Source organism: Anas acuta, chromosome 5, assembly GCF_963932015.1.
Source record: "Anas acuta chromosome 5, bAnaAcu1.1, whole genome shotgun sequence".
Taxonomy (NCBI): domain Eukaryota; kingdom Metazoa; phylum Chordata; class Aves; order Anseriformes; family Anatidae; genus Anas; species Anas acuta.
The window spans coordinates 39,112,959-39,139,849 of NC_088983.1; the positions used below are offsets into that span (position 1 = coordinate 39,112,959).

At 40.1% G+C, this 26,891-nt stretch overlaps 2 protein-coding genes across 2 annotated transcripts in view; one reads left to right on the top strand and one right to left on the bottom strand.

The window, feature by feature from the left end:
- Positions 1 to 3,227: 3,227 nt before the first annotated feature.
- The window catches only part of CHRM5 (cholinergic receptor muscarinic 5), a 50,889-nt gene continuing 27,225 nt past the window's right edge, over positions 3,228 to 26,891 (bottom strand). Inside the window, exon 2 of the mRNA XM_068684292.1 lies at positions 3,228 to 5,053. Coding sequence (XP_068540393.1) covers positions 3,386 to 4,972 — 1,587 coding nt within the window. The 5' untranslated portion in view covers positions 4,973 to 5,053 and the 3' untranslated portion in view covers positions 3,228 to 3,385. The remainder of the gene's footprint in view (positions 5,054 to 26,891) is intronic.
- The window catches only part of AVEN (apoptosis and caspase activation inhibitor), a 99,504-nt gene continuing 81,924 nt past the window's right edge, over positions 9,312 to 26,891 (top strand). Inside the window, exon 1 of the mRNA XM_068684308.1 lies at positions 9,312 to 9,668. Coding sequence (XP_068540409.1) covers positions 9,408 to 9,668 — 261 coding nt within the window. The 5' untranslated portion in view covers positions 9,312 to 9,407. The remainder of the gene's footprint in view (positions 9,669 to 26,891) is intronic.

Sequence of the window (26,891 nt, forward strand, 5' to 3'; positions counted from 1 at the left end):
ACCTAGATACATACGTCACAGCAAATGGTAACTCCAGCTTGACTGTTACGTACATCTGAGGAAACAGCTAATTGGTTTTTACTATGCCTGAGTGACTCCTTCATATTACTTGTATCTCTACAGAAAGTAGAGAAAATTAATTCCAAATGAAAGTTGTATCATTCAGTTTGTTTGCTTGTTTTCTTAAAGCAAACAATTCAGACTTGTCCTCTAAATATTACAGAGGAACTTTTAAAAAGTGATGTCCAAAAATTCTCATTCAAAATGATCAGTAAAAGTTTCATTAAAAGGACAGAAATTCCTGGTACAAAAAAGATGGGGATCTCATGGAAAGAGTCCAGCAGAGGGCCACAAAAAAATGATACAGGGCCTTAAGCATCTTCCCTGAGAGACCTGGGTCTGTTAAGCCTTGAGAAGACTGAGAGGGGAATCTTATCGATGTTGATAAATATCTTAAGTTTGGGAGACAGAGGGATTTGGCCAACCTCTTTTCACTGGTTTGTGTGGACAGGACAAGAGGCAATGGCCACAAAATGGTTCACAGGACGTTCTGCATCAATATGTGAAAAAACTTCTTTACAGTGAGGGTGACGTAGCACTGGAACAGGCTGCCTAGGGAGGTTGTGGAGTCTCCTTCTCTGGAGATATTCAAGGCCTGTCTGGACACCTACCTGGGCAGCCTGCTCTAGGGAACCTGCTTTGGCAGGGAGGTTGGACTCGATGATCTCTTGAGGTCCCTTCCAACCCTTACAATTCTGTGATTCTGTTAAATACAAATAACAAGATCATTTTACACTGCAAAAGTCCCACAACACTTTTTAAAGGAAGCTTTATAGAGCTTGAACACAAAATGAAAAGTACTAACTCATACTCTAATGAGAATCATGTTTTTGTTGTTTTTAAGAGTAAACATCCCACATAATAAAGCAACAAACACCTCTTTATATAATTCAAGGTATTTACAATATACCCGGGTTTGGCAATGTAACATCTCACACTGTGAAGTGCTAGCAGCATAGTTTGAGCACACATTTCACAATTACAGCAAACCAACATTGTTGTATCCATCACCATCTATTCTAATACATTTACTGAGCACAGAGTCCATAAACATTTACAGAACACTCCAGTTCAGCAGAAGCCAAAACTAACAAAAAAATATTTCATTTAATTTCAGATGTAGAAGCCAATGCTTTACTTTAGAAACACACCGCAGCTAGCAGGAACTGTTACTACCTCATAAATTTTGCCTTAAACTACAGCTTGTGCCACAGAGGGACACATTCATTTGCTAAAAATCAAACACAGTTTACAGAATGTCTGATCCAATGTAATATAAAATTACCCACTATAACAACTGACTTGTACATAGTTACTGTACACAGGAAAAGCTCTGGATAGTGACAGAAAAAAATGATGAAAGGTTCTTCACAAAGACCCATGCTTTCCTTTAATAAGCAATCGTGCTGATGCACAAAAAATAATAGGCACAGTATGGTGTGTTACAAAGTCAATCATGTGAATTTAGAGAACATATTTTTACATTACTACAGAGCTAATCTTTCACTGACACAATTTCCCCTCTGGAGATTGGGGATAAAAAATATTAATTACTTGTACTGTGATTGCTGACATGAAGGAATTATATATCTGTAGGGAAACATGTTGATGGTACAATAATTTAATAAATTATATGAATGATTTCACTGAGCATAATTGTACGTTCAGGATGACTAACACAATCCCTGAATGTGCAGCTGGGTCACAACACCACTACAATGTCCCACTAACATGTAGATAAAATACAAAGATTGGCCCAAACTTATACTCCAGAGCATCTCACCCTGAATTTTGACAGAAACGCTAAAGCTGCATCTGAACCTTGTGACATGGACTCAGTGAGGTACATGGAGTTCTTTCTCACTTATTCATAAACACTTGTTTACTTTAAGACTTCACTTTCTGCGACTCCTGTCACCATTAACTTTGTTTTCACATGGCCTTTTCTGAGGCTTCATGTTTGTTTCCACCACAATGAGCCAGGTTATCAGTTCCATTCCAGTGACTTTGTGTTAAAAGCACCCGTTACGTTTGCACTTACTCAGTTGATGTTGCAGGACTGCCAATCTAACACAGATACCAGACAGGCACATGAGTGTCTATCTATATCCAGAGCCCTGGCAAACCTCAACTAGTGGACAGATTCTCAGCTCATTGCTATCAGGCCAGTACACACCAGTCCCAGAAGCTGCAGCCCTAAGAGAGGCTGTCTCCAAGCCCCAGTACTGGCACATGTGGCGGACATGGTTCTGTTGGACTGGAAGATATTGACAGGAGAAAACTTACGTTTTCAAACACCTAATGCTGATTTATAAAGCTATTTAGAGATAAAAGTGCTATGAAAGTGCAAAGTGTCTTTAAAGATTTACATAAATAATCAAAAAGTACTTTAAAAATCATTCTTCTTTCAGAAATACCAATTCTGTCACTGTTTTCAATAATTTCATAATACACAGGAGAATGTGCAGGGCTTCAATATACATTTTACTTGTGTTGTGCATCATTCCATCATTAAGGGAAACTTTGTAGTCAAGGGGGAGTGCAACAGAGAGATTTCAAAAAGGTTATTCTGTATGTCCTACACTGTAAAGTAGATAGACTGTGTCCATCATGATTTATAGTCAATTCTGATTTGTACTATTGTCACTATCACATACATTTTTAGAATTTCCTTCTGAGGCATTGGGAAATTGAGAAATGCAAATTTGAGTATTTGCTAACTATTACCATTTTTTAGATGACATTGACTTGCATGATGGAACTGAGATGGGGACAGGATTCTTTATATATAACATACATTATCTATTTCCTCCCCTCTGAGCCCTTCCTCTGTCCCCTGAAAAGTCATCCTTATGGTGGAAATTTTAGAATTAGTACATGCTCCATTGCTTGCTCCATTGAAAAATAAATAGACAATACACTAGGAAGGAACAAAGGAACTGTAAGAAGAAACAGTTCTGTGCTACAGGGAAATTTGCTGGATGACCTGATCTGATGATTGGATGGCAATCACACTCTAATATCTATTCGTTTATAAAATACCTACACTTTCTCAGGCTGAAAGAAAGAACAGAAGACCCCAAACATAATATCTTTAATGCAGATCTACTGCATAATCACAAATACCCTGTGCTGTTTACAGCAGCCACTGACTTCTTTATCCCAAACACACTATTTTAATGCACAACATCACTTTTTTGCTGACTGTTTTTTTTTTAACCCCTAGACATATAAAGGAATAGCTTTGACAAGACAGAATTACAGCCCATTTGTTGGGCTATGATGTCAATATCTATTTTTCCCTTTATCGCTTATATAAGAGCAGTTACGGCAGTCTGGTATTACCCTGCCAGTATAGTTTCTCTTCCACTTTTTTCTTTTTCCACTGGCAGAAAAGCAGCATCTTAAAAGTTTTCCTGAAAGTTTTGTTACAGAGAGCATAACAAATGGGGTTAACAGTGCTGTTCACATAGCATAGCCAATATCCGAGGTGCCACAGTGTCAGGGGAATGCAGTCAGAGCAGAATGTGGAGATCAAAACCATTATATTGTAGGGAGTCCACGTGATGATAAATGCCAAAAGAATGGCACTTAAAGTCTGTGCTGCTTTGCGTTCCTTTATAAGAACCATCCTTTTCCTTTTAGTGATTTGGTTATTTATATTTGGATCCATGCTTTTGATGGAAGGATCCTTTGACATAGCAGCAGAACAAGGAGTTATTTTTACTTTACGGCAGCCATTGTTGGCTTCCTGAGTGCCATCAGCCTTAACCACCAAGCGGAATTTATAGGCCACACATTTTTTATTTTTTTGGCCTTTGGCAGGTGATAAAAAATATTTCTGGGCCTCAAAATCATTTTCTTCAGGTTGGTCTTTGACATCAACATCCTTACTCTCCTTTTCATTAAACTCTTCTTCGTTATCTTTAGATGGACTTTTGTAAGCTACTTGGAAAACTGAATCAGTGGCAAGTTTATCCTCTTCTTCTGAAGATGCATAGCTGCTGCAGGTGGTTAACTGGTCAGCCTTAGACCAGTCATTGCAAGTACTCGCTGCCTGAGATGCTTTCACTGTAGCTGATGTACTTCGACTAGATGAAGACCAGGAAGCCTGACATCTCTCTCTTTTGACTAAATTTTGTTGCTTGCAACTGAAACAAGACTTCAGAAGAGCTTTCTGAGGCTTTATCATCTCAAACTCTGCCACAGACTCAGAACCCTGAAGTTCAGCAAGGTCCTTGGTACGTTTCTCCGTCTCTTTATAGATGCGGCAATACAAAATGGTCATCACAGACACTGGAATATAAAAAGCAGCAATTGCAGTACCAAAGGTGATAATGGGCTCATATAAGAACTGTATCTGGCATTCCTCAGGTGGTACTGTTCGTTCACCAACAAAATACTGCCAGCACAAGATAACAGGTGCCCACAAAATGAAAGAAATTAGCCAAGCTAGACCAATCATGATGCCAGCTCTTTTGGGTGTGCGTTTAGCCCTGTATGTTAAAGGCCTTGTGATGGAAAAATATCTGTCAAAGCTGATGACTAGAAGGTTCATTACTGAGGCATTGCTAGCTACATAATCCAGCGCTAGCCACAGATCACATGCCAGACTTCCAAGAGACCAATGGCCTATGAGTATATAAGATGTATAGAGGTTCATAGAAAATATTCCAATGATGAGGTCTGCACAGGCAAGGCTGAGCAAGTAATAATTGTTAACGGTTTTGAGCTGACTGTTAACCTTGAAGGATATCATCACAAGAATATTTCCCACTATGGTTATTAAGCTTACAATTGCAGTTACAGTGGCAATAGTAATAACTTCCCACAGGCTATGCCCTTCTAACTGTTTATGGTTGATGGATGAACTGTTTATAACAGTAGAATTGCTGAATAAATTTACTTCCATTCTTGTTCTTGGTCTATTGTCATGAGGCTCTTGACTGTTGCATATTGCTTTCTGCACTTGAAAATATTCTTTTGGAGGCAGCTGTAAATATCAAAGGAAAAAAAAAAAAGTGAGAGAAAAAGAAAGGAGCTCATTAAATAGCATAGACTTCCATTAAAGTTACCATGAAACACTTGTAAAGCAGTCTATTAAATTGTGTTCTTTCTGCATTGTGATTATTGTTTCTACAGATGTGAACATAAGTAAAACACACAAGTGTATATTCTAGGACAATGTACTCTAGCATCTTATGACATTTCTAAATGCAATCAAAACAATTATTGTTTCATAAGATGTTCGATCATGCCAGCTCTTACATTTAGAATACCTTAGGAGACACTCTACATGAGACAGACATTTAAAGCTTTGCAGTGTAATGAGACAGTGAGTGACAGTGTTGTTCCTTACAGTACTTTGTAGAAGACACGTCAAGATTTCAGAAATTGTCTTTGGAAAATTTAGGGAAGTCACTGTTTTGAAACCATCAATGGAAAGGTAAAAAGAGGGAACTGAGGATGCATGGGGAGAAAGGAACCATGCTGGCATAGCGGCATCGGGAAACAATCAGGTGTTAGAAGTGCTTGGGGCAATGGATGGGGAACTTTTGAGTTTAGCAAGTAGGCAAGGCCACAAATACATTTTTGGAAAAATAAGTGAGGCAGAAAGGACTTTTCTTAATTGGAAGATCTTGGGACAGAGGAGACTGGTGAGGTGTGGAAGTGCAGTTTGGGTAGACAGGTGAGTGAATGATAGTATTAAAGATGGAAAGGAGTAAAGTGAAGAGGAATCATCAATGGATGACAACAGTGACAAATAATGCAACAAAAATAATGCTGTAGATTGCATATGCAGCAGAAAGAGAAAACAGAACCACTGTCACTCTATTAATGAATACATCTCTGATGTCCATACAGTCTCTCTAATATGGTGTAATTCTTCACTGCTTTTTTCTCGTTCCTGTAAATGCATGCCTAATTTGGTTCTTTCACAAATCTCTGATGTTTTTCAAGTCATTCCATCATATCAGATGATGATAATCACTTGTTTAATGCTTAATCTTGTTAGGCTGTATAATTTCAGAATAATCATACAGTTATTAGATTTTAAAGTCAGAAATGGAAGATAAATTATTAGTAGTTTATTTATTGGGTATCTAGTCAGTAAAAATCAGGTAAGAAGATCCCCTTTTTTCACAGCAGGTATAGGTTCAGCTAAAATTATCACATAGGTCATATCACATAGGTCACTTATTAAAGTCTTCAGGATTTTCTCTGTACAAGATCTCTATTTTGTGGTTCTTTATATCCATCCATACCCTTACTCTGTTTTTTCATCTTTCATCCTAACTCTCAAAACATTGTTTTGTTCAGTCTTGGCAAGTGTCTTGCATTAACTGCAAGCTTTCACAGCCTGTCCTTTTCCCACTTGTCATCATCTATTTTTGTACCAAGTAGTTGGCTGCTGAATATATCAATATTTTATAGCCACTTGTTGAATTTTCAGAAAAGCATCTAATTTTCTTTCATTGTCCTTTTATGTTATTTTTATTTTATCTTAATTTTCCCCTTCATTCACTTTTGTTATCCAGTATTTCCTACATATCCACAAATGTATACCATATTTCCTCCTATTTCTTCCTCAAACACTCCATAATGATTATCTCTTTTTGTGATGAAATTCAATAATGGTAAGCTGGCTGGTGTAGTGGTACCACTGGCTATCATACTAACCAAAATGGTGCTCCTCCATCTGTATCCATCTCTTTGTCAACTCCTGTCTTATATTTAGATGTTCATACAAGTGTATTCTGTTTATGCACGACACATATTGGGACTAGCTCAATGGGATTCTAGTCCATGTGTAGGCCTTGCAGCCTAGCAATAATCATAATCATCATAATATATGCATGTTGACCATCTGTATGCTTGTCTCCTGTGGCCTCAAGAGCCAGTCTAGCAGCTAAGAATAGCTGAAGTGCCGCTGAAGTCCTAACAAGTCCCAAGTGAGGAAAGAGTTTTCGTCCTGGTTCTATAATCGACAGACACCTACTAGAAAAAATGAAAGGGAGGCCCTCACTTCTTGCTTTCTTCATAACAGCTCATACCAACGAAGGAGCTGACCTTGGACTCAGCCAGCTAAGCTTGAACTTAGTCACCAGAGCTCCTATAAGGGAGATGTGCCATGCCCCAACAGCTAACATAACTGAAACACTACTAGTGCTCTACCAGCCTTATTTTGAAAGTTGCAAGATTTCAGGAAAGGCTTGAGACAGTCTTAAAAGTGAGCTATGAACGTCAAACAGGCACACAGATAAACCTCTATTTGGCTGCCTTCTACATTTGCCTAACACCTGGGGTTGAGCAGTCAGTTAGTATGATTATAGGAGACTGTTTGAACTTCTGATCCCCCCTCTTTTTATTTTTTTTTCCTAATGATAATACCTTTCTCACAATAATAGAGAATAGAAATTGTGATGCTTTGTCTTTTGTCATAGGCAGCAAGTATGCCCCCCTCTTAGGTCTCTTGTATCTAAAACTAGGAATTAGGATTAAAGACTGCTGAAGCTATCCTATACAGACTGCAGACCACAGAGCAAAAGGAGTAGAAATTGGTGTTGCCCCAACATGATTGTTGCTGGTTTGAAATGACTTTTGGTAGGGGCAACAGATAATAAGGTATAGAAATTGTAATTCATGTATAAACGGAAGTCAGAGGTGTATTGTGAAGGTTAAGTGCATCACAAAGGGAGCCAAAATAAAACATTTGGGGGAGCTGCTAACAACTCATCTCAGTGGTTCTTGCTTTCTCTAGTGTTGTTCTTTGTGCTTGGTATGAGCTCTCAATAATCAATGACAAAAACTTAGTCATTGTCACCAGGTAAAGCACTCATTATCATCATGTTCCCTCCCTAATGGATTGTGTTACTATGATGCCTATAAAAATTGACAGTAGCTAAGCTGCTAGCATGCAAATATTTCTTCTTGGCATTCTGACCACTCTCATCATCTCCTCATGCCGCATCATCTTTTGTCTCATACTTCCATGCTAACGCTTTGTGGTGTTACCTTTTGTTCTCTATTTGTGTATCACTCAAGGCAATAGTGTCTCTGAGTGGGTCTTATGTGTGCTATGGTAACATAATTTATGTTAATTGTCTATCACAATAGATAATAACAGGGAGATCAAAATTAAATTACAAAATCAAAATGCACATGTACAATATCATGACTTTGCTATCTGTCTCATAATTATTGATGCATGAACCTCACACTTACGAGTTTTAATGATATTTGCTATTTGTTGCCAAATATTACTGATATTTTTTTCAAACTATCTGTAAGTACTAATTACTGTGAGTTGTTAAATTTGTGCATATAGTCAGCTTACAGTTATCTGCAGGCAGATTGTTCATGTCACAGATAAATTGTGCCACAGATGCAAGCACAGCTTGGGTTCGATAGGGTTTATTAGCTCTAGCTCAGCGCTAGGTCTGCCAGGCCTTTGCTGGCTGCATATGGAATAATTTGGATGTCTGTGCAACGTGCTTGCTAGTGCAGCTCCCCATTACTTGATTTATTTGCTTGCATGTGGCACCGGAGTCATTCTAATTTTACTGGTTTGCTGAGCATTGTGCCCCAGAAGCAGCCCTTACCATGGGCAGTGGTAGTGCAGAGACACTAGAGCCTATGATTTCACAGTGTGGGAGTTCTGGCAGCATTTTTGCTGTAAGGATTACTGGGTTTAAAAACTCTGCAAAAACAGATTGATATTTTAATGTGTACTGTCAAGTGACAGCATGTGCAGTCAAAACCAATGGAGCACGCGTGATGGAGGGGAATTGAGGAACCTCCCTGGGCCCGTCCTGTAGCTCAGACACAGCCGGACAAACTATCCTAGCTAAAAGGGACAAAGCTGTCCCCCTGTCCGCTGTCTGTATCCTCCATGCTTCAGGAGTGTGCAGGGTCACTTCTCAGGGTTTCTGTCACACGGTTTGCATACAAACAGCTGTCAGCCAGGACTGGGTCACTTTTTTGCCTCCCGTGATGCAGAACACGTAACTTTACTCAGCTTTGACCAAGATGTCTATTTTCTGCACATGCAATACACGGTTGTTTGTCTTAAGCACGAGTGGAAAACTTTTTTCACTCCTCGCCCTTTGCGAAGGACCAGGCGGAGGTACCCCGGCCGCGGCGGCGCGGTGCGGTGAGGTGAGGTGAGGTGAGGCGAGGTGCCCGCGCGGCCTCCCGCGCGCCGGGCCCGCTGCCGCGCGGCGCCGCCATTTCCCTCTCCCGGCCTCCGCCACCGGCCTCTTTCCGGCAGGAGGCGGGGACCGGCGCGGCACGGGCCGGCCCGGCCACAGGCGGTGCGCTGCGGAGCGCTGCGGAACGGCTCGGCCATGCAGCCGGAGCGGGGCGGCAGCCGGCCCCGCAGGGAAGGCGGGCGGCACGGCCGGAGGCGGCCGGGCGGCGCAGAGAGGCCGGCCGAGCCGGCGGCTGAAGGCAGCGGCAGAGACGGCCACGGCCGAGGAGGAGCCGGGGGCCGGGGAAGAGGCGGCGCTCACGGGCACCGAGGAGGCGGAGGCGGGGGCCGGGGCAGGCGAGAGCCCCGGGGCCGCGGAGCAGCGCCGCCGCCTGCTGCCCACCACCACTACCGGCGGGTAAGGAGGAGGAGGAGGAGGAGGAAGAGCAGAGCCCGCCCTCCGCGGCATGGGAGAGGGGGGAGGCGGGGCTGATGCCGCTGCCTCCCCTCGGTGCGGCCGGGCGGGCTCCGCGGCGTGGCTGAAGCGTGCTTGGGGGGGGAGGGGGAGCCGCGAGGGGGCTTCTGGCCAAGCCCGCCTGTGCGGTGAAGCGAGAGCCTTGTTGGGGAAGTGCAGCGCTGTTTGCAAATAGAGATGAGGAGCTGATGAGCGTTTTTGACGCAGCTGATTGCAAGCTGAAAGGAGCGCGTGTCTCGTCCAGCCAGCGGTACTGGCACTGCAAACACGGGGACGTGCTCAGCCTGCGGAGCGGGTGTCTGAGGGACCCGAACACGTGCCGTCACTCACCCCACGCGAAGCCTATGCTTTGGCTAAATATATAAAGTGTGGCAACATGTTAAAGGTGACACAGACGTGCCTACCTGTACCACAACTACGCTGTCAGTTTGCTCTGGAGATGTTCAGACACTTTATACAACCCACCAGAGTACGAGATCTACACTACACCTTTTAGAAAAATAATTTATAATAGAATATTCTAATTTGGGGATTTGCAGTATGACATTCAGATTGTCTTGCTTTCTTTAGCATTGATGAAACATAGAAATCATGATCGTCCGCGGAAAGGCAGAAAGATTGCAATCCCAACCTAATGCTGATTGGTGTTGGCAGCACTGGGAGTACTAATGTAGACAGACCAGCTGCTACCCCATTTTCAGGATCAGGTTGATTAGATTCATTGTGACTTTTATGATGCCGTGGCTTCAGTTGGACCCAGCCAATGTTTTATCTGTATTAGAACACCCACGGATGCTGATGGGTTTCAAAAATCACAAAATATTTGGCCTCTTGTCACTGCATTTAGATGCATTTTAGCACTCATTTTAAGGAGAAAAATGCAGCTGGATTGGTACAGTTACCTAGAGCACTGGTTGGCAATTTCACTTGTTCGCAATACAGATTTCTGATTTCATACTGATGTGTGCAGACAAGTTTGAATTCTGGGTATGAAACAGTAGTGCTCCCTCATGAGCCACAGAGGCATAGGGTGGAAGTTTAGTATTGGTATTAGCTGAAAAAAACATCCTGAGTTGATTTTGAGTTGTTGGTCTGTTTCTTACCAAGTTAAAACACATCTGTATCTACATTCTCTCCAGTAGTGCTGTAATTGTCTCAGCATGACACATTTCATAATTTAAAAGATGTACTCAGTAAGGGAATCAAACATTATATGAATGCTTTTTCATCTGGATTATTGTTTGAAGTATTTTAGGAAGCAGTTCAAAGATATATATTTTTTTGGGCAATTTACAATACGTTTTGCCTGATCACTGTGTTACTGACTTTGCTATGCTCTTTGTTTTAGCCTAGCACAGTGACTTCATTTGTTTGTATAGGCTATGTGTGAAGTGAAGCAAGAGCTAAGGGTTTCCCAGAACTCCGCTAATCAATATTTAAGCATCATGCTTTTCCTGTGCTGGAGTCTTTTGGCATTAAGCACCATATGCTTTCATAGCACACCTGTCACAGACCTTGCATTTACTGATGTGCTCCCAGTGATCTAGCCATAGTGTCAACAGCTGTGGCAACACACAGCTGGTGATGCCTAGTGTTAGTCTGAGCTAGTCAGAACATTTACCCCTTATGAAACGGAGGTCCTTCTTGCTCTCTATTTTTTCATCTGTGCAGTAATGTGAGTTCTCTTTTAGTGTTTTTGATATAAGCTAAGCTGTGTTTCTGAATGGATCCAGCCCTTAACTGGCAGGAAATTGACCTATTTTATTTCTCCCTCTGTTCAGCCAGGTCACTTGTTTTAGACAAGTGCACCAGCTCAGCAAGAGGGAGCCTGACCCAGAGTAAGCAGTATGTGTGAGGGGGAACCCTGCTGGTTTTTAGCTGCAGGGGGGCTGTGTTTCTCAAGTGGTGATGCGTAAATTTCATACCTGAAGAGCTAGGTAATAATACTGGTAGTGTGAGTGGTTTATCCCATCACTTTTCTGACTGTATGCTGGGAACCCACAGCCTTCTATGAAAAATCTTTTTTTTTTTTTTTCAAATGGGCCTTGAAATTCCCTGGAGTAGTGAGGTGGGAGACACTGAAATTTTGTAATATGTAGGACTTTGTATGGCAATTTCATCCCTTTTGCTTTCCAGGGTAGAACATGTGAAAGATCATGCTGCCTTTCGCCAGTGTTGGTGTTGGTTTGGCATTTTGGAGGAATTTTCTTACTAGGATTCTTCTAGCATTGTATAATCAGAATTGAGATAATCTGGTATTATATCCTGAAAAAAATATAATTTAGAATTATAATTAAAAGTTATTAAAATATAACTTTTAATTTATTTCTACCTTATTTGTTTATAAAACTATTGCTGCTAAACTAGATATTTAAGTACTTTGTGATTACCAGACCTTTAGTTGTTTGCGATTTTTTTTTTTATATATCTTCAGTTATGAAAAGCTTTAAGACAAAATCTACATCAAATTGCATTAAAATAACTGGATATGGGTTTGTTGAGCCTGCTATAGACAGAGCAGTAAAATGCAAGTAAAATTATAGGTGAATGGGTTTAGGAAACCATCATAAGAGTGTCAGTAACACCAAACTTCATTAAAACACTTGGAAACACCTACCAGTTTTTAGGGTGAGCTAGAAATTGGCGTGAAATTGCATAACATTTTGGCAGTAATATTCCTTAGTAATTTGCATTCATTTGAAACCAATATGCATCTTCAAAATCTGTCTTTTTGATGTTTTAATTTAGTGGATCCTGATCCTGTTTTTGAAGCTACAGGAGGTCGTTATCTCTGACCTGTACAACAGGGATAAGAAAGCACAGTGGTGGCATGTTAGCATCTTAGGTTTCTGTGGGCCAGTGGGCTGGACACCACTTCATATGTTTGTACACTATTGTGTACAATATTGTCTAGAGCATGCTGTAATTCTTTTTATTTTACTAATAACTGTGCTCCTTTCAAATCCTGCCAAGACCTGGTACTTGCTGAGTCAGTTCTCTCCCTCTCTGATGGATGATAATGTAGAAGGAGATCAGGGTGCTATTTGTTTATAAATAATAGACTTACTCTTACGGTAGGTTTATATGTTGATCAAAATCTTAAAAGCTTTCATAATTACTATCAGCTATTAAGGAAATAGCTTCCTGTAGAACTCCATAGCACTGCTGTTTAAGTAAGATTCCGCTTCTCATGGAAGTGTGGAATTGGCTTAGCAACTGGGAAGAAAAGTGCTCATTTCGTGTGAAAAAGAAAAAGTATCTTGCACTTGTTCAGTGTTATAACTAGCATGCACATTGATTTAACTGGCTTGACTGCTGAAGGCTTTGCATCCTTGTTTCAAAAATAGTATTAATCTGAAGTCTGATTATGACCAGCTGGTTTACCAAATGGCAGATTTCTTTGCAGATCTGTCAGCTTGAATAATTTTATGTTGCTTCTGTCTGTTTTAACTTATCTAATCTATGTTAAATAAATAGAACACATTTGCAATTATTCATTTTTAGTAATATGAAATTATAACGCTCAAAGTAAAAGATCCAGTTGAAATTGGCCCAATATTATCTCCTTTTATCCTAACTCCTCTACTTTGCTTACAATTCATATCTGATTTTGTGTACTGTTATTTGTACTGATTTTTTTTTTAATATTTATACTGTTATTATGTATTGATTTTTATCTACTGTTACAGTACTTTATGTACTATTTTGGATAGCTCTCTCTATAAAATATAGGTTATTTAAATAAAAGAAAAAAAGCTAAATTTGTGGGCATGATACTGGGGTTTACTTTGATGGTCCATGGCCACGTCCTTCTGAGGGTGGTTTAAGAAAGATATTCTTCTAACTTTCTTTCACTTATCACAAATTCTACATTGTGTGTGCATGTGATGCATGCTACTACTGAACTGCGGCTGGGATGGGCAGGTCTATTTCGATGTTCATTTCCTGACTTTGGGTGTCAGTTGCAAGTGGAAGTAGAGTAGATTGATTTTAGTGCATTCTTTCTTACCTCGTGCATTCACTCTTTGACAGTTTCAAGATGACATCATCAAATTTACGTTATCAGCATCAGATATATTTTTCCTCATTAGTATGTGCTGAAACTTTATGGTCTAAGCAACTGCAAAAAGCAATCTGTTCATAGGCAGCTACTTAGTAACAAAAGCTTGGATTTTTTTCAAATACATAAACATTTGTTTTCCTATAGAGCACTGTAACACATACAGGAGAAGAAATTGATTCCTAGAACAACGTATCTTTTGATGCATGTTCTACAATGCAACTAGGAAAAAACTTATTTAGATCAATGTATATCAATGCGCGAGCTGAACTTAATTACTAATGAGGTGCGAAGAGCTTCCCTTCGCAGGAGTTTCTCTACTGCGATGAGGCGTGAAGAGCCACTATCTGCCTGACTGAAGTGTGGCTTGCTTTATCTGGAGTGTATTGATTTAGATTAAGTCTCTTGATGACTGCGTGAACAAGTGGTTGGGAACTTCTTCACGGTTCAAGTGTCAAATCGGTGTTCGTTAAATGGGATTCTGCAAGGCTTCATTCTGTATCTGCGTGCATCCAGTATTTCTATTAATAATTCTGATGAAGGAGTGAAATAGCTCCAAAATGTGCAGGCAGTGCTAAGGAAGGGAAGGCAGAAGGGTGGAGCGCAGAGCTGGCGTTTAGCACAGCCTCAAGAAATGAGAGAAAGAGACTGCAGGAAGGTGTAGCTCAAGGTCACATTTTACACAACTATATTTAAGTAGGAAAAATCTGCAGAAGGATGCGGTTGGTTTTGCTGCAATTCTATAGAAAGCAACTGGCAGCTTAATAAATTAGCGGGTATTGAACTCTAGGCCGGTTCTCTTCAACTTTCCTGTCAGTGGTCTGGAGTTTGCTGGCTGTACTACCTGGGGAGGTGCTCTTGGCACCCGGGAGGAGCAAGAGGCCTTGCACAGGGATCTAGGTACATTGAAGCATGGAGCAATCATAAATGGTGTGAAATTCAACAAGGGTAAATGCTGTTTAGATGCAGTTTGGTTCAGGTGTTTAGAACCTGGGGTGGGGTAATGCTGGGTGCAGGTACGGGCTGGCAGATGAGCGTCAGGAGAGCAGCCCTGCAGAAAGGGATCTGGGCCTGCGGGTTGCAGCAGGGTGAGAGGCTGGGGGCACTGGGTTTGCCTAGGCTGGAGAGGAGCAGGCTGAGGGATAAGCTCAGGGTTCTTGACAAATCCCCAAGGAGGGGAAATGGAGGGCGAGGTGCCCATCTCTCCTTGCTGGTAGCTGTTGACAGGACCAGAGGGAATGGCACAGAGATGTGCCAGGGCAGGTTCAGGCTGGGCAGTAGGAAAAATGCCTTTGCTGTGGTCACACTGTGACAGGCTTGCTGGAGAGGTGGTTGGTGCTCCTGCCTGTTGGCCTCCAGGAGGCATCTGGACAATGCCCTCAGCAATGTGCTTTAACTTCTGGGCAGCCCTGAAGTGCTGGGCTGTTGGGCTGGAGAATAGTTTGTAGGTCACTTCTAACTAAACTAAACACTTCTATTTCTATTCTATTTCTATTCCTATTCTTTATGACCAAAGAGGAAAGTTGAGAGGATTTTTTTTTTCAGTTTGGAAAAGAGGATATTTTGGGGGAAGCATGAATAGGAGTACTCCATTAAAGAAAAGGCCATGCCTTTCTGTTTTCCTGCGTCACCTATTTGGAAGGTTTTGTTCCACTTTTCTTCCTCAAGTCTCTATGGTAGTAATTGGATAACTTTGAAAGGGATGATCCTGAACCTTTTGTTAGCTTAAACAAATGACTTTATAAGCTCCATATTTTGTTAGTTGTACAAAAGACAATTTTGCATCCTGCCATCACTTAGATTTAATTATCACATATGATGTGGTGGCTATGTGATGTGAAGGGCAAAAGGTGATGCTCGAGTGTTGGAGAAGCTCTCCCAAGGGCTCACCTCCTCTTTAGCTGCAATTTCAACCCCGAGTGAAGAACTAAGCTGGCTCACCTAAGGGTCTGTGCGGTCCACCTCGTGCTGCGGCAGATGATGAAGTGGTGCTAGCGGCAACCAGCAGGAGGGGCAGGCGGCTGCCTGATCCTGCAGGGTAAGGAGCTGCTGCTCAAACAGCTGTGGGGGTCCTCTCTCTGCAGGGAGGTGTGTTTTGAATGCACGGTGGGGTGCGTGAAAGCCACATGTGTGTATGAGCCAGTGGAACTTCTTGCCACCGAACGTTTGCTCTAAGCAGGACTCCAAGAGAAGTTGTACAAAGGGAACACGTGTGGACTCCGAGCTAAGCACATTGCTTGTGTCGTGTGGCTCTGATTGTGTCAATGGTCCTGGAGAACATTGTGAGGGGATTGGTTTGGGTACATGAAATGGGAGATCAGAGGTAGTTGTGATGAAAGAAGCAAAAAATTTCTAGAAGTGATGAAATCTAATTGAAAACTTATTCTGTGATGCTGTAACTCAACTAAGTAACAGTTCTATTGTCACAAAGGCAATTCTAAAAGAGCTCCAGCTTTCCCATGAATGGAACTGGGTAGTTTTGGGAGCCCTGCTGGGGGTCTGCAGCCAGCCTGATGGTGCTTCATAGCCTTATGTAGCCATCAGAAGGCATGGCTGTATTTTAAAGAAACATAAAAATCACAGATAATTGATTCAGTGGTGGTTTGGAGCCTTGTGGCAAGCACAGAGGAATATTTCATACTGGCTTGCATAATCAAAGGATTTTAGGCCTGTGTGATTCTATGGTAAGGCATGGAAAGAGGTCTTTTTTCTACAGTTCCCTTTCATGTGAGCCATTCCTCTGTATTTTAACATGTATGTGGTATTTCATGATTATTACAATTATTTTTTTTTAAAGTAATGCTTTAACTCTTCAGCAGGTAGACTGACTAATGCATCCTGCTGGTAAAACCAGTGAATCTGCTGGAGTATGTGAGAACCTTGCCTCAAGGCTCTGTTTCTATTCTTGCTTTGCTTTTCCCAGAGGATAACTATACAGGCTTTATCTTTAACTCTGAAATAGCCAGGGTCTTTGACGTGTAGAGAGCAGAGTAATGATTCTGGGCCATGGCTATTGCTCTGTCACTGGTATATTTTGATGGCTTGAGTTTTTTCCAGTTGCCTGGCAAACTAAGCTGTTGTTTTTCTGTATTCTCTTCTGGGCTCTATTACTCAGGTTTTGCTGCTTTGCTTACTTCATTGACTTATATTCCTGTTAATTTGTAGCAGTAGGCATCATGCCTGTGGAAGCAACAGAAGCTTAAATGGTACCGTACTCATTATTTCTTTTCCTTCCACTTCAGCCTTAAGTTAGCAAGGGTGTTAGAAGCTTATTGTCCCAGAGTGATGAGTGCAATTTATTTGTGGAGGTAAAATTCAGAATCAAATTAAAATTCAGAATTGTGCTAATGAGAGAAGTTTGTTCCTTCAGTGTTTTTGGCTTGGCTCATAGTATTTTGTTGTTGCTAATTGGGTGCATATTCATTACTGGGTTACTGTCAAGAATGAGTATGTGTCTGTGCGCGTATATATATATATATATTTGTACAAATTTGCCTGGGATACGCTTGATACTAGTGGACTCAGAGTAGTTCCCCTCCTGGTGGGACCCAAGCTGAAGTAGTCTGCCTGTTGTCTGGGCAGTTGAGCACTGACCAGAGCTCACCACTTGCAAACTGCATTTGAAGTTCTGCAGTTACTGGGCTGTAGATATGCAAAGTGCACCTTGGTCTGGCAAACAGTGCAAACTGTGTTGTAAGTAGAGACATGATGTGCACATAAAGTCCTGGAATTGTTGTGGATAATGAGTATAGCCCAGTCTTTGCCCTTGTTGGCAATTTGGATATGCGCATATTTTCAGCAAGTTCTAAATGATTCTTGGAGCTTCTTCACAATGGAGTTGCCCTAAAGGTCAGGAAATTACTGTGTGCTAGCTCTTGCTTGTAAAAATTATACTCTATAGCGCAGTCATAAAATGACATTTTAACATCTTGTTTTTATGGCACTGGAGACTCGGACAGTGGTTCTTCACTGCTTTATCTCTTGATGCATGTTGGATTTAGAGAAGCTGAAAGTTATAGTCATGTGACTAATTTGGTTGAATTACCCACAAGACACTTGAAAAATTAAGGTGAAATATATGTATACATATATAATTTTTGCTGTTCAAGTTAGTAAGACAACTTCTAGAATCTTGCATTGTGAGCATTGAAGAATAATAACAGTTTGAGGCAGAAACTTCAAAACCAAACCTCTTTCTTGTGAGCGTCATTTTTTTTCTTTTAAATGGCACATCATTCCTGTTATGTTAAATAGAAGTTTCAGAAAAGAATGTGTCCCTGCTATAGCTGAGTCTATCTTTAGCTAACCCAAAGTGATGAGTGCTAGTATACAACATTTATGAAGCAGTCTCTAGGATTTCATCAATCTCTTAAAAATTCTTATCCAGTACAGTAAAGAATAAAAGCTTTTTTTCTTCATGCTACCTGTTCTCTCAGTTGCCCTTTCTGCTAATTAAGGTTCGTTTTAGCTTTGGTAGATCTCTCTAAAGGTCACCAATAGAGCAAACTAGTGAAGAGGATTACTCTTTGCAGGAATTTCTTTTTTTTCTTTTCATGAAAAATCCTCTCTGGAGGCTCTTCCTTCTTTAGTCTAAAGAAGAAAAAATATGTTAGCTTTTTCCTTTTGGAACAGTTGGCAACTGTTGAAAAATCAGTTAATAATATAAACTTGTATTTGTACTGGAAGAGATGTGATGGCTAGGTAAGGAAGTAAATTGTTTGTTAATGAGAGACAGTGCATAAAGGTCATGGGAGGCTCACTACAAAGGCCCAAACAGGTAAATATGGTAATATGAGAAGATTGTGAACATAAAAACATGTATATGACCTCCCAACCAGTGCTTCTGGAAAAAAAAATAATTTAAACTTACTGTGTCATGTATGCCTCTAAATAGTGGAACGGATTTAATATTTGGCAATGCTATTTACTCTTTTTAATACTGATTAAAAAAATCATAAGGTGCAATGCACAAATTATTAAATATCAATTTTTTGGTCTTTACATTTCATTACACTTGTCTGGAACAAAACCACATAAAAGCAGAAGGATCTGCAAATTCCTATACTGATTTGCTTAAGCTGCCTGCCAAGAATGGCAATGAAGTGACTTTTACAAACGCTTGTTTTCTGTTGAATAATTGGAAGGGGAAAAAAATCTTATCTAAATAATGTGCAACCCTGAAGGAGGAAGTATAATGAAAAGTGGTTTAATTATTTTCAGGGAGACAGCAAAGCATATTGATGCACTTATCAATAATAATTGTCTATTTTCTTGCCTTATTGCATCCTTTGTTAGCCCCTGTAAAATGCTGTTTGGGCAGAAAAAAAATCTCTCTTAATGAAGTAATGCACTATTTTCATCTCTTCCTCAAAATGTATGGCAAAATTATCCTTGTAGCTGCCAGTTTACATTAGTAACAGCTTGTTCACAAGATTACAGAACTATTACCACTGATGCTTTTTGGTAAAATGGCAGTCAGTGGACACGCAGACTCTGTTTTAGATGCAGAGAGAGTGTGATGAAAAGGCTTGAATCTGCAATCAGTAATGAAATGAAGGATTTGGAGAATGTGGAGAAGAGGAAAAAGTTCAAGTTGTGGTCTGCTTTCTGCTCAGTTTTGCATACAAAGTGATCAAGTTTTTTAATTTCTCAGATAAGCAGCCTACCACTGGACTTCAAATACTTTGAAATGAATTTCCCTCAAGTCCTTCTTTTCAGTCTTTTTGTAATTTATGCAGAAAATTAATGCTGTCATAAAGATAGAGCAGGAATGAAAGAAAGAATTGATGCAAAGTGATTTTTGCTTTTGTTTTGTGTGTGTGTGTGTGTGTGGTGTTTGGGCATCTGCCTGCTGGGTATGCTACAGGTCATTTTCTCCTGCAGGGAGCGTTGGGTTGCTGTACAAAGCAGGTCTGAGAAATCGCCCATTGCAGGCGATGTTAAGCCACTGAATTCTCATGAGATGTGGGAGGTGCAACTTGAAATGCGTTTGTGCACATAAATGAATTGACTTTATTTCCACTTTCTGGGTAAAACGCTGTAGTTCTGCAGTAGCTGAATAAATGTGGATTGTATTTATGGACAAAATCCCTTCGGGATGCTTTGTTTTGGTACTTCCCGCTGGTCCTCATCACCATTTATTGTCAGATCATCAGGGCAAACTGAACCTGAACTTCTTTCTTATGAGTATGTATGTGATCCGCAGAAGAAAGCTTTATTTATTTATTTATTTTATTTTATTTTTTAGTACAGTGGTGATGTAGTTGTTGGGTGTTTTTGATAAATTCCTGTATTCCTGTTGCCTGCAGTGGGTGACTGCTCTGAGACCAAGTGCATGTCACATATTGGGGGTATAAAATTCTGTTTCTGACCGAATCAGGACAGTGTGGTGTGCCTACACTTTTAATCAGTGTTACGTTGATATCTGGATATGTAGACAGAACCCCTGACCATACTTATCGTTAATTCTGAAGTTCTAGTACAGCAGTTGGAAGAGACAGTGCTCTGGGAGCTGTGCTACTAACTGGGCTGTCTTTGAACTACTAAAGAGCTTTAAATGGGATATTATGGTCTGAAAAGAACTGCTGTGGGGAGAAGTGTATAAGAGGGGAGCCTGCCCTCAAGACCCAAAAAAAAAAAAAAAAAGGCAACCCGATGAAGTTATGTCATCAATAAAGAAGTAGAAAGAAGAAATGAAAAAGAACAGGCTAGCAGAACGGAGACCAGGATGGGAACAGGCACTTTGATCGCCTCATGAAGATGGATTCGGCCAAACTCAGCAAACCGCTCAGAGAACCTCGTACAGAAAGTTGCTGGAAACAGGTGCACTGGAGCTGGGAAGCCCAAGCTGAGAGAAGTGGACCCACGCACACAACTGCCCCTTGCTGGTAAGCGGTTGCGCATTATGGGGAATCACACATCCTTAGAAACAAGGACTGTCCTGGTAACCTTACAGCTTATTCTCCTTCTTAACAATTGGACAGTTTATGAGCCTGAAATATGGGACCAAACTGAGGTCAAGGTGTGGGACTCTGCAACTAAAAACGACAAGGTTGCAATGGGATTGCTCAGCACCTGGCAAGCAGTCTCTGAGGCCTTAAAGAGCCCTGTGGGACCACAGTCAGAAACGTGTGGTTTGCCAGACAGTGAGGGAGCTGCGGGCTCCTTTACTGATCCGACTGCTACGCCATCGGCCCCTCTGCTGCTACAGCCATCGAAGGCTTTTGCTGTTACGCCCTCTGGTGACCGGGACGTGCCTTTTGACCCAGGCCCTATTGGCCTTGAAAAGGAGATGGATATGCTTTTCTTCGATCCAGGAAGCACGGGATACATAAGGCCCGAAGGCCGAGTTGCTTGACAACTTAAAGCAAGACATATTGCTCAAAAGGAATGGAAAATGGAGACTGTTAAGTCATGGAACTTAAAGGATTGTTTGTTACCTTTCCTGATTGTATGTATGTATAGGCATACTCGGGTTTAGTATGTAAAGCAATGTTATGTATATTTAGAATGTTTGATGTTCGTGTGTGCGTGTTGGTGGAACGTAGACTCCCTGCACACCCAGCGCTGCTTACTTGCCTTTTATACCTTTTATAAATATTCTTTTATAAATATTACTAAATTCAGATTGAGTTGAGACTTCATTTATAACAAGACCATTCAGTTGGTCTCAGAAATGCTGTTTAAAACCCTGAGAGCTGAGAATAGTATCTTTTAAGTACCATTGCCATAACATGTATTTTGTCTAGTGTGACTCAATTCTTTTTTTTTTTTTCAATCAGGGTTACTCAATGCATACGTCCTGCTTGTTTGTTCAGTGACTTTTTTTTTATTCATCTGTATAGATATGCATTTCATTTGCATGTTAGGCAATCTGCTTTATATCTTTAGCATCTTTTATATAATTTATTGTTCACTGATTTGCTGTGTGTCTGTGTATTAGTCCCCAAAATTATTTGGGTTTGATACCCTTTTCTGGAAGTATCCCCCAGAGAGGATATTTGTAACTGAATAACCATTGCTTTGTTGCCACAGCAGAAATGTATTAATACAACCTAATTTAAAAAAAGGTGTCATGGCTGGGTCTGCCAGTTTGTTGATAGAGGGTAGTAGAAATCTGAGTTTTTTTAGTAGCACGAGGAATTACAATTAGAAAATAGCAGTGTATTAGTGATGAAAGATGAAAAACTTAGAGACTATGCTACCGAAAGTGATGCAGACATGGTGAAAGAGGGAGGAAAGCAGAAAGCTTTCCTTTTGAATTTCTTATGTACTGCCTTTTTAGGGCTTTAGATTACTAGAGTATCTCCTTGTACAGCATTAATTTTTATCATGTGAATATTCTTGTGTGTTTGCAATATGCTGTTATTATGTGATAGTTGATCTGAAAAAGTGTCAGATGTTGGGTGTTTTCATTTAAATTCAAGATAGAAAAAATTCTCACAGTGAACCAAGCACCAGTACTTGTATATTGAACCTCTTAAATGACACATTTCACACGACTCACTGGCTTTCTGAAAGAAGCAAGTGAGAAAGGAAACTAAAATCAAGTCACAAATGTTCTAAAGTTCGTGCTGAAAGTTTTGCCGATCAGTGTAAATATTTTTACATATTTTATATAAAAATATGTAAAATCAACAAAGAACATGTATTTTGTGGAGCAGGGATAATAACAGGGAATCCGCAAGTCCTTAGTGGAAAGCAGAAAACAAAATTGGCTTTGAAAAACCAAGTTTAACATGGCAAGAAATTAAAACACGGGATGTGGCTTATCAGTACAGTTGGCCAAACTAGCGGGTAGGTGCTGCCAGATAAGAAGGAAGGACCTGCTTTTCAGAGCCCATGTCTTACGGCAGGCTTCCAGCCTGTCTATCCATTGTTTGTGCTTGTCTGCCGTGAACTGATACATGGACTTAAACTGGTGGAAGGCTAACACTAGAAATGAGAGAAAAAGCTATTGATTAATTTTCTGCCAGTTTAGCTGTACAATTTCAAACACTTCTGTTCTATTTGGTGTCTTTAAAATATTTGTCTTTCATACTGTGCCAATTGAAAATAGAGCAGTGGGGGGTGAATATCACCAGTTATTTTCATATTTTGAAATCCATACAAAAATAATGTCTTAGACCTTATTACTTGCTCTTTTTTTTTTTTTTTTTTTTTTTTTTTTTTTTTTTTTTTTTTTTTACAAAATGTAAAGATGTATTTAAAAGAAAGACTCGGATTTTAAGAACTCTTACTAGGTGTTATCCGTGTTATCCAATACATTGAATGTAAAGGTTAGGAATAGTTATTTCGGTATTCAAACATAAGTTTTGGAGAATTGTTTTCGTTTTTAAGGTAGCATGGCTGCAGTCTTTGAAAAGTGTCATCTTTTTTTCTTGTGGCAAAAATTGATCCACTCAAACTTTGTCATATATTTTTTCCTTGAGCTAGAAACCCTGAAACTTCTTCAACATTTTGGTTTTGATCTTGGCAGAGTTGCTGAATTTGCATCGGTTTTGTTCTAAAACTATGTACATGTGGGGGGTGTTAAATACGCATTAGGCTTGCCAGAATGTTTTCTAAACTTTACTCTTTTGGGCAGGCTCTGTTAGGTTTATGAATTAGCCTTTGTGTGTTAGAATCAAGACTGAATTTTTAATTTGTTCTGCAGATGGATGCTGTTTTGAGCATGCTTTTTACATAATTTATCATACTTTTCTTTCATTGTTGATACAGTTGCCGAAATACAAAGCTTTTCAATATATATACCCGTGTATAACACAGATGTTTATTGAGAGGCTGTCTTGCTCAGTGACTGATGAAGACTACCAAAGTAGCAATATCCTTCAAAAAGCCTGTTCTTGAACAGCTGTGATATATACCCTCAGTATACTTTGATCCTTTGATGTTACAGGATTCTTCGTGTGTGTTCTTTACACGTTTCTGTAGAAGCTGTTCATACAACTGCGTTTGCAGTTCTAGAAGTGCTAGAACAAAACACAATGAAACACTAAGAAATAGGCATGCTATTGGAGGTTTTCAAGACCTGAGTGGAAAAAGCCCCAGCCTGCCTGGTCTGGTTTAAGTTTTGACCTTCCTTTGAGCAGGATTTTGGGCAAGATGACCTCTTGTAGTCCCTTTCAGCTGAGACTATGGGATCATTCTATGGCATCAACACATAAGAATTGACATTTGTGAATACAGTCAATTTCCAGCTTAGGATGTTTTTATTTATGAATGGCAGATTTGGTAAGAACTAGCTTTTTGTAGAGATTCTCTTTAGCCTATCCAAAATACCAAATATGATTTGTTTTTGGAATATGTGAAAACATTCACAAATGTGTATCCACATGTATGTGATGTATAAAAGCTCTGATTTTGGAAAATACATCCTGTATGTAGGAATAATCAGTAATCCAACTGAAAAAGCTAAAACTGTGGCAATCTACTTGTTTTGTGAGGTTTACTTGAAACCTGTTGTTTCTTTCAAGATGGAGTCTTTTATTTTATGTTTATACTCGTATTTCTGGCTGAATGTTTGTAAGAAAAACATTCAGCTTTTTCAAGTTACTGTCAGTTTGAAAGTAATATAGCTGCCAAGTTTTGTGCAGGTCCATGCGACAATTTTATAGAAATTGCTTGATGCGTTTATGTAGTTGCCAGTAACTTTCATATAATCCTTTCCACTGAATTTAAGGAAAAATACAGTTGACTTTTCCATTGGTGGAGAAGTGTGGGCTTGGCAAGTTCAGAAAATCAAAAGCCTCTTTATCTATAAACAGCAGCTGGACAAGCTTCCTACAGGCTCTTTGCTCCCAGCATGGCTCAGCCACAGGGAAGGGAGGCGAAAGGACTTCCAGAGTTAATGGAGCTCCTTGATTCTCTACTGAGTTTCCCAATTAGTGCAGAATAAATGCTGCAGTTATAATGGTCCAGTTCTTATTTCCCCATCCTTCAGTTTGGAGTTTTAACTTGATAGAGCTAAAGTTTAGCTGGTGGCTTTGTAGCCTGGAAAATCCTGCATCTAAGGAGCAAAATCCTGAATTGTGGTTTTCTAAATAAATATTTACTTAATGGGCTTCACCAAAGTCCCAAGGCTACCAATGCTAGGGAGTAGAGCTTTTGAGACTTTCTTGCTGTGAACATAGGGTAATAATTTTTCGTTGCATGATTATTAAACATATTAAATCTACAAATCAACAGTTTTCAAACCATGCCTTTAGAAGCTGCAGCATGAAACTGATGTGGTGTGACTTAAAGGAACTTGTAGCAGAGGTTGCTTCAGTTTTCCCCTGTAAGTTGCGGGTTAGAAGGACCAACCAGCTAATCGTGTGCTAATAGGTTACAGGCGTATTTCTGAGATAGCAGGGGAAAATAAATATAAGGATTTATGGGTTCTTTTCTAGTTCTTTGAAAGGGAAGATAGTCTACCATTTAAATCAGTAGTTCGAAACAAAATAACCAGACTGTTTGCCTGTGGGGCTTCTTTTTTGGCTCAGTGAGCCTGAGGGAGAGATTTAGCTCATAATAGAAGCTGTTGTTCCAATTCACTGAGGCGTAAGATTTGTTCAAAATGTGGCTATGGCTTGTGGAAATATTAATAATGATCTGTGAAAAAGATGAAGTAGGACTTGTAGCCTCCTGGCACTTGATCATGTTGTAACTTCACTGAGTGCAAAAAATATTTTTAGAGGTGGTTTCTCTGGTGATGAGAAAAGTCACTTGAAGTTTCTATGCAGTTCCAATTATTTGCATGCTGTAGATAGTATAAGCAAGTACTTTGGAGCAAAATAATTTGGTGGATAAGATTACTACATTTGCTTTCACAGTGTGTTTTTGGTTACACTGTTGTGACTATGGTGCCTATTAAAAACAACAGTATGGATATACCAGCTCACAGTTTTGGCAGATGTTGCTGAGTGTTATTGCAAAATATTCTCTTCTGTCTCCGAAAGAAGCTATCGTTGAGATCACTGCATTGCAAAAACCTTATTTTTCAGGAAAAATTTTAACATCTTATCTTCCATTTGCTTTTCTGAAGTCTGGATTAAGAGCACTAAATAAGGATAGTTTGGGAGGGATTTATTATACTCTTCCTTCATACTGACCTTATTTTTATGTTGTTTGAAGTGGTTTCTGTCATTGTTCTAACTTGCCCTTTCTTTTCTGTACAGAAATTTATCGTTAATATTTGTATGTAGACAGAACAATGTGGTGGCCTTAAGGTTTTTAAAAAAAGACACTGTTACAAAAATGAAATCTTTCTGAGGCTGTGTCATACTCATATTGTCTTGAGTTAATTCCTGGTGCTGTCGTCTTGCGCCTGTTTCATTATACCAGCAATAACTTTCAAAAATATAATTAAAAGCAGGTATGTCTTCAAGAGCAGGTCAAGTCATTACAGTGTATCTGTAAGTCTTCCACACTTGCACTTGTCTGGCTAGAGGAACCATTCAGTAGCTAACATCAGCCGAGCTACCGCACTTACACAATGCACTAATACAAGCCTCTGCATACGGACTTTACTCTGTGAAAGAATTTGTAGTGTAAAGATAGTGAACCATTTGGTTGCTTAACTATACGTGTTTTTTTGACCCTATGACTTACAAAGTCCATCTGAGAGAATCTGACTCTAAGAGGTACTGCTTAAATGGGGATGAAGGGGAGAGGAGGAACTGTCTCTGCATGATGCCATTTTAAGTATGCCCATTCCCTGTACAGCTGGTAGTCTTGGGCAGATTCAATCCATAGGATACTTCCCTTTTGTCTCGCTAGACCTTTACCCTGATGAAAAGAGAAATTGACATTGAGACAGATAAGCCTGAATGTCAGCAGGACTTGGCCAGAGCCTTACAGCCATTTCCCAGAAGGGAAGAGGGAATCGAGACAGAAGTTCACTCAGGAAGTTGGCATAGGCTGTTGCTGTTCGTTGGGAAAAACCTCAAAACTGTGTTTTCAGATCTTTTGTAAAGAGACACTCAGGGAGAGAACTGGGAGAAATGCTACAAAATAAGCAAGAAGGAAAAATGTAATGATGTCTGAAAGCTATATAATGGCAAAGGGCAGTTGGCCCAACAAGAGGTGAACTGAGCACGTGTTGTTTCTATGCTCCTCCAAGCCAC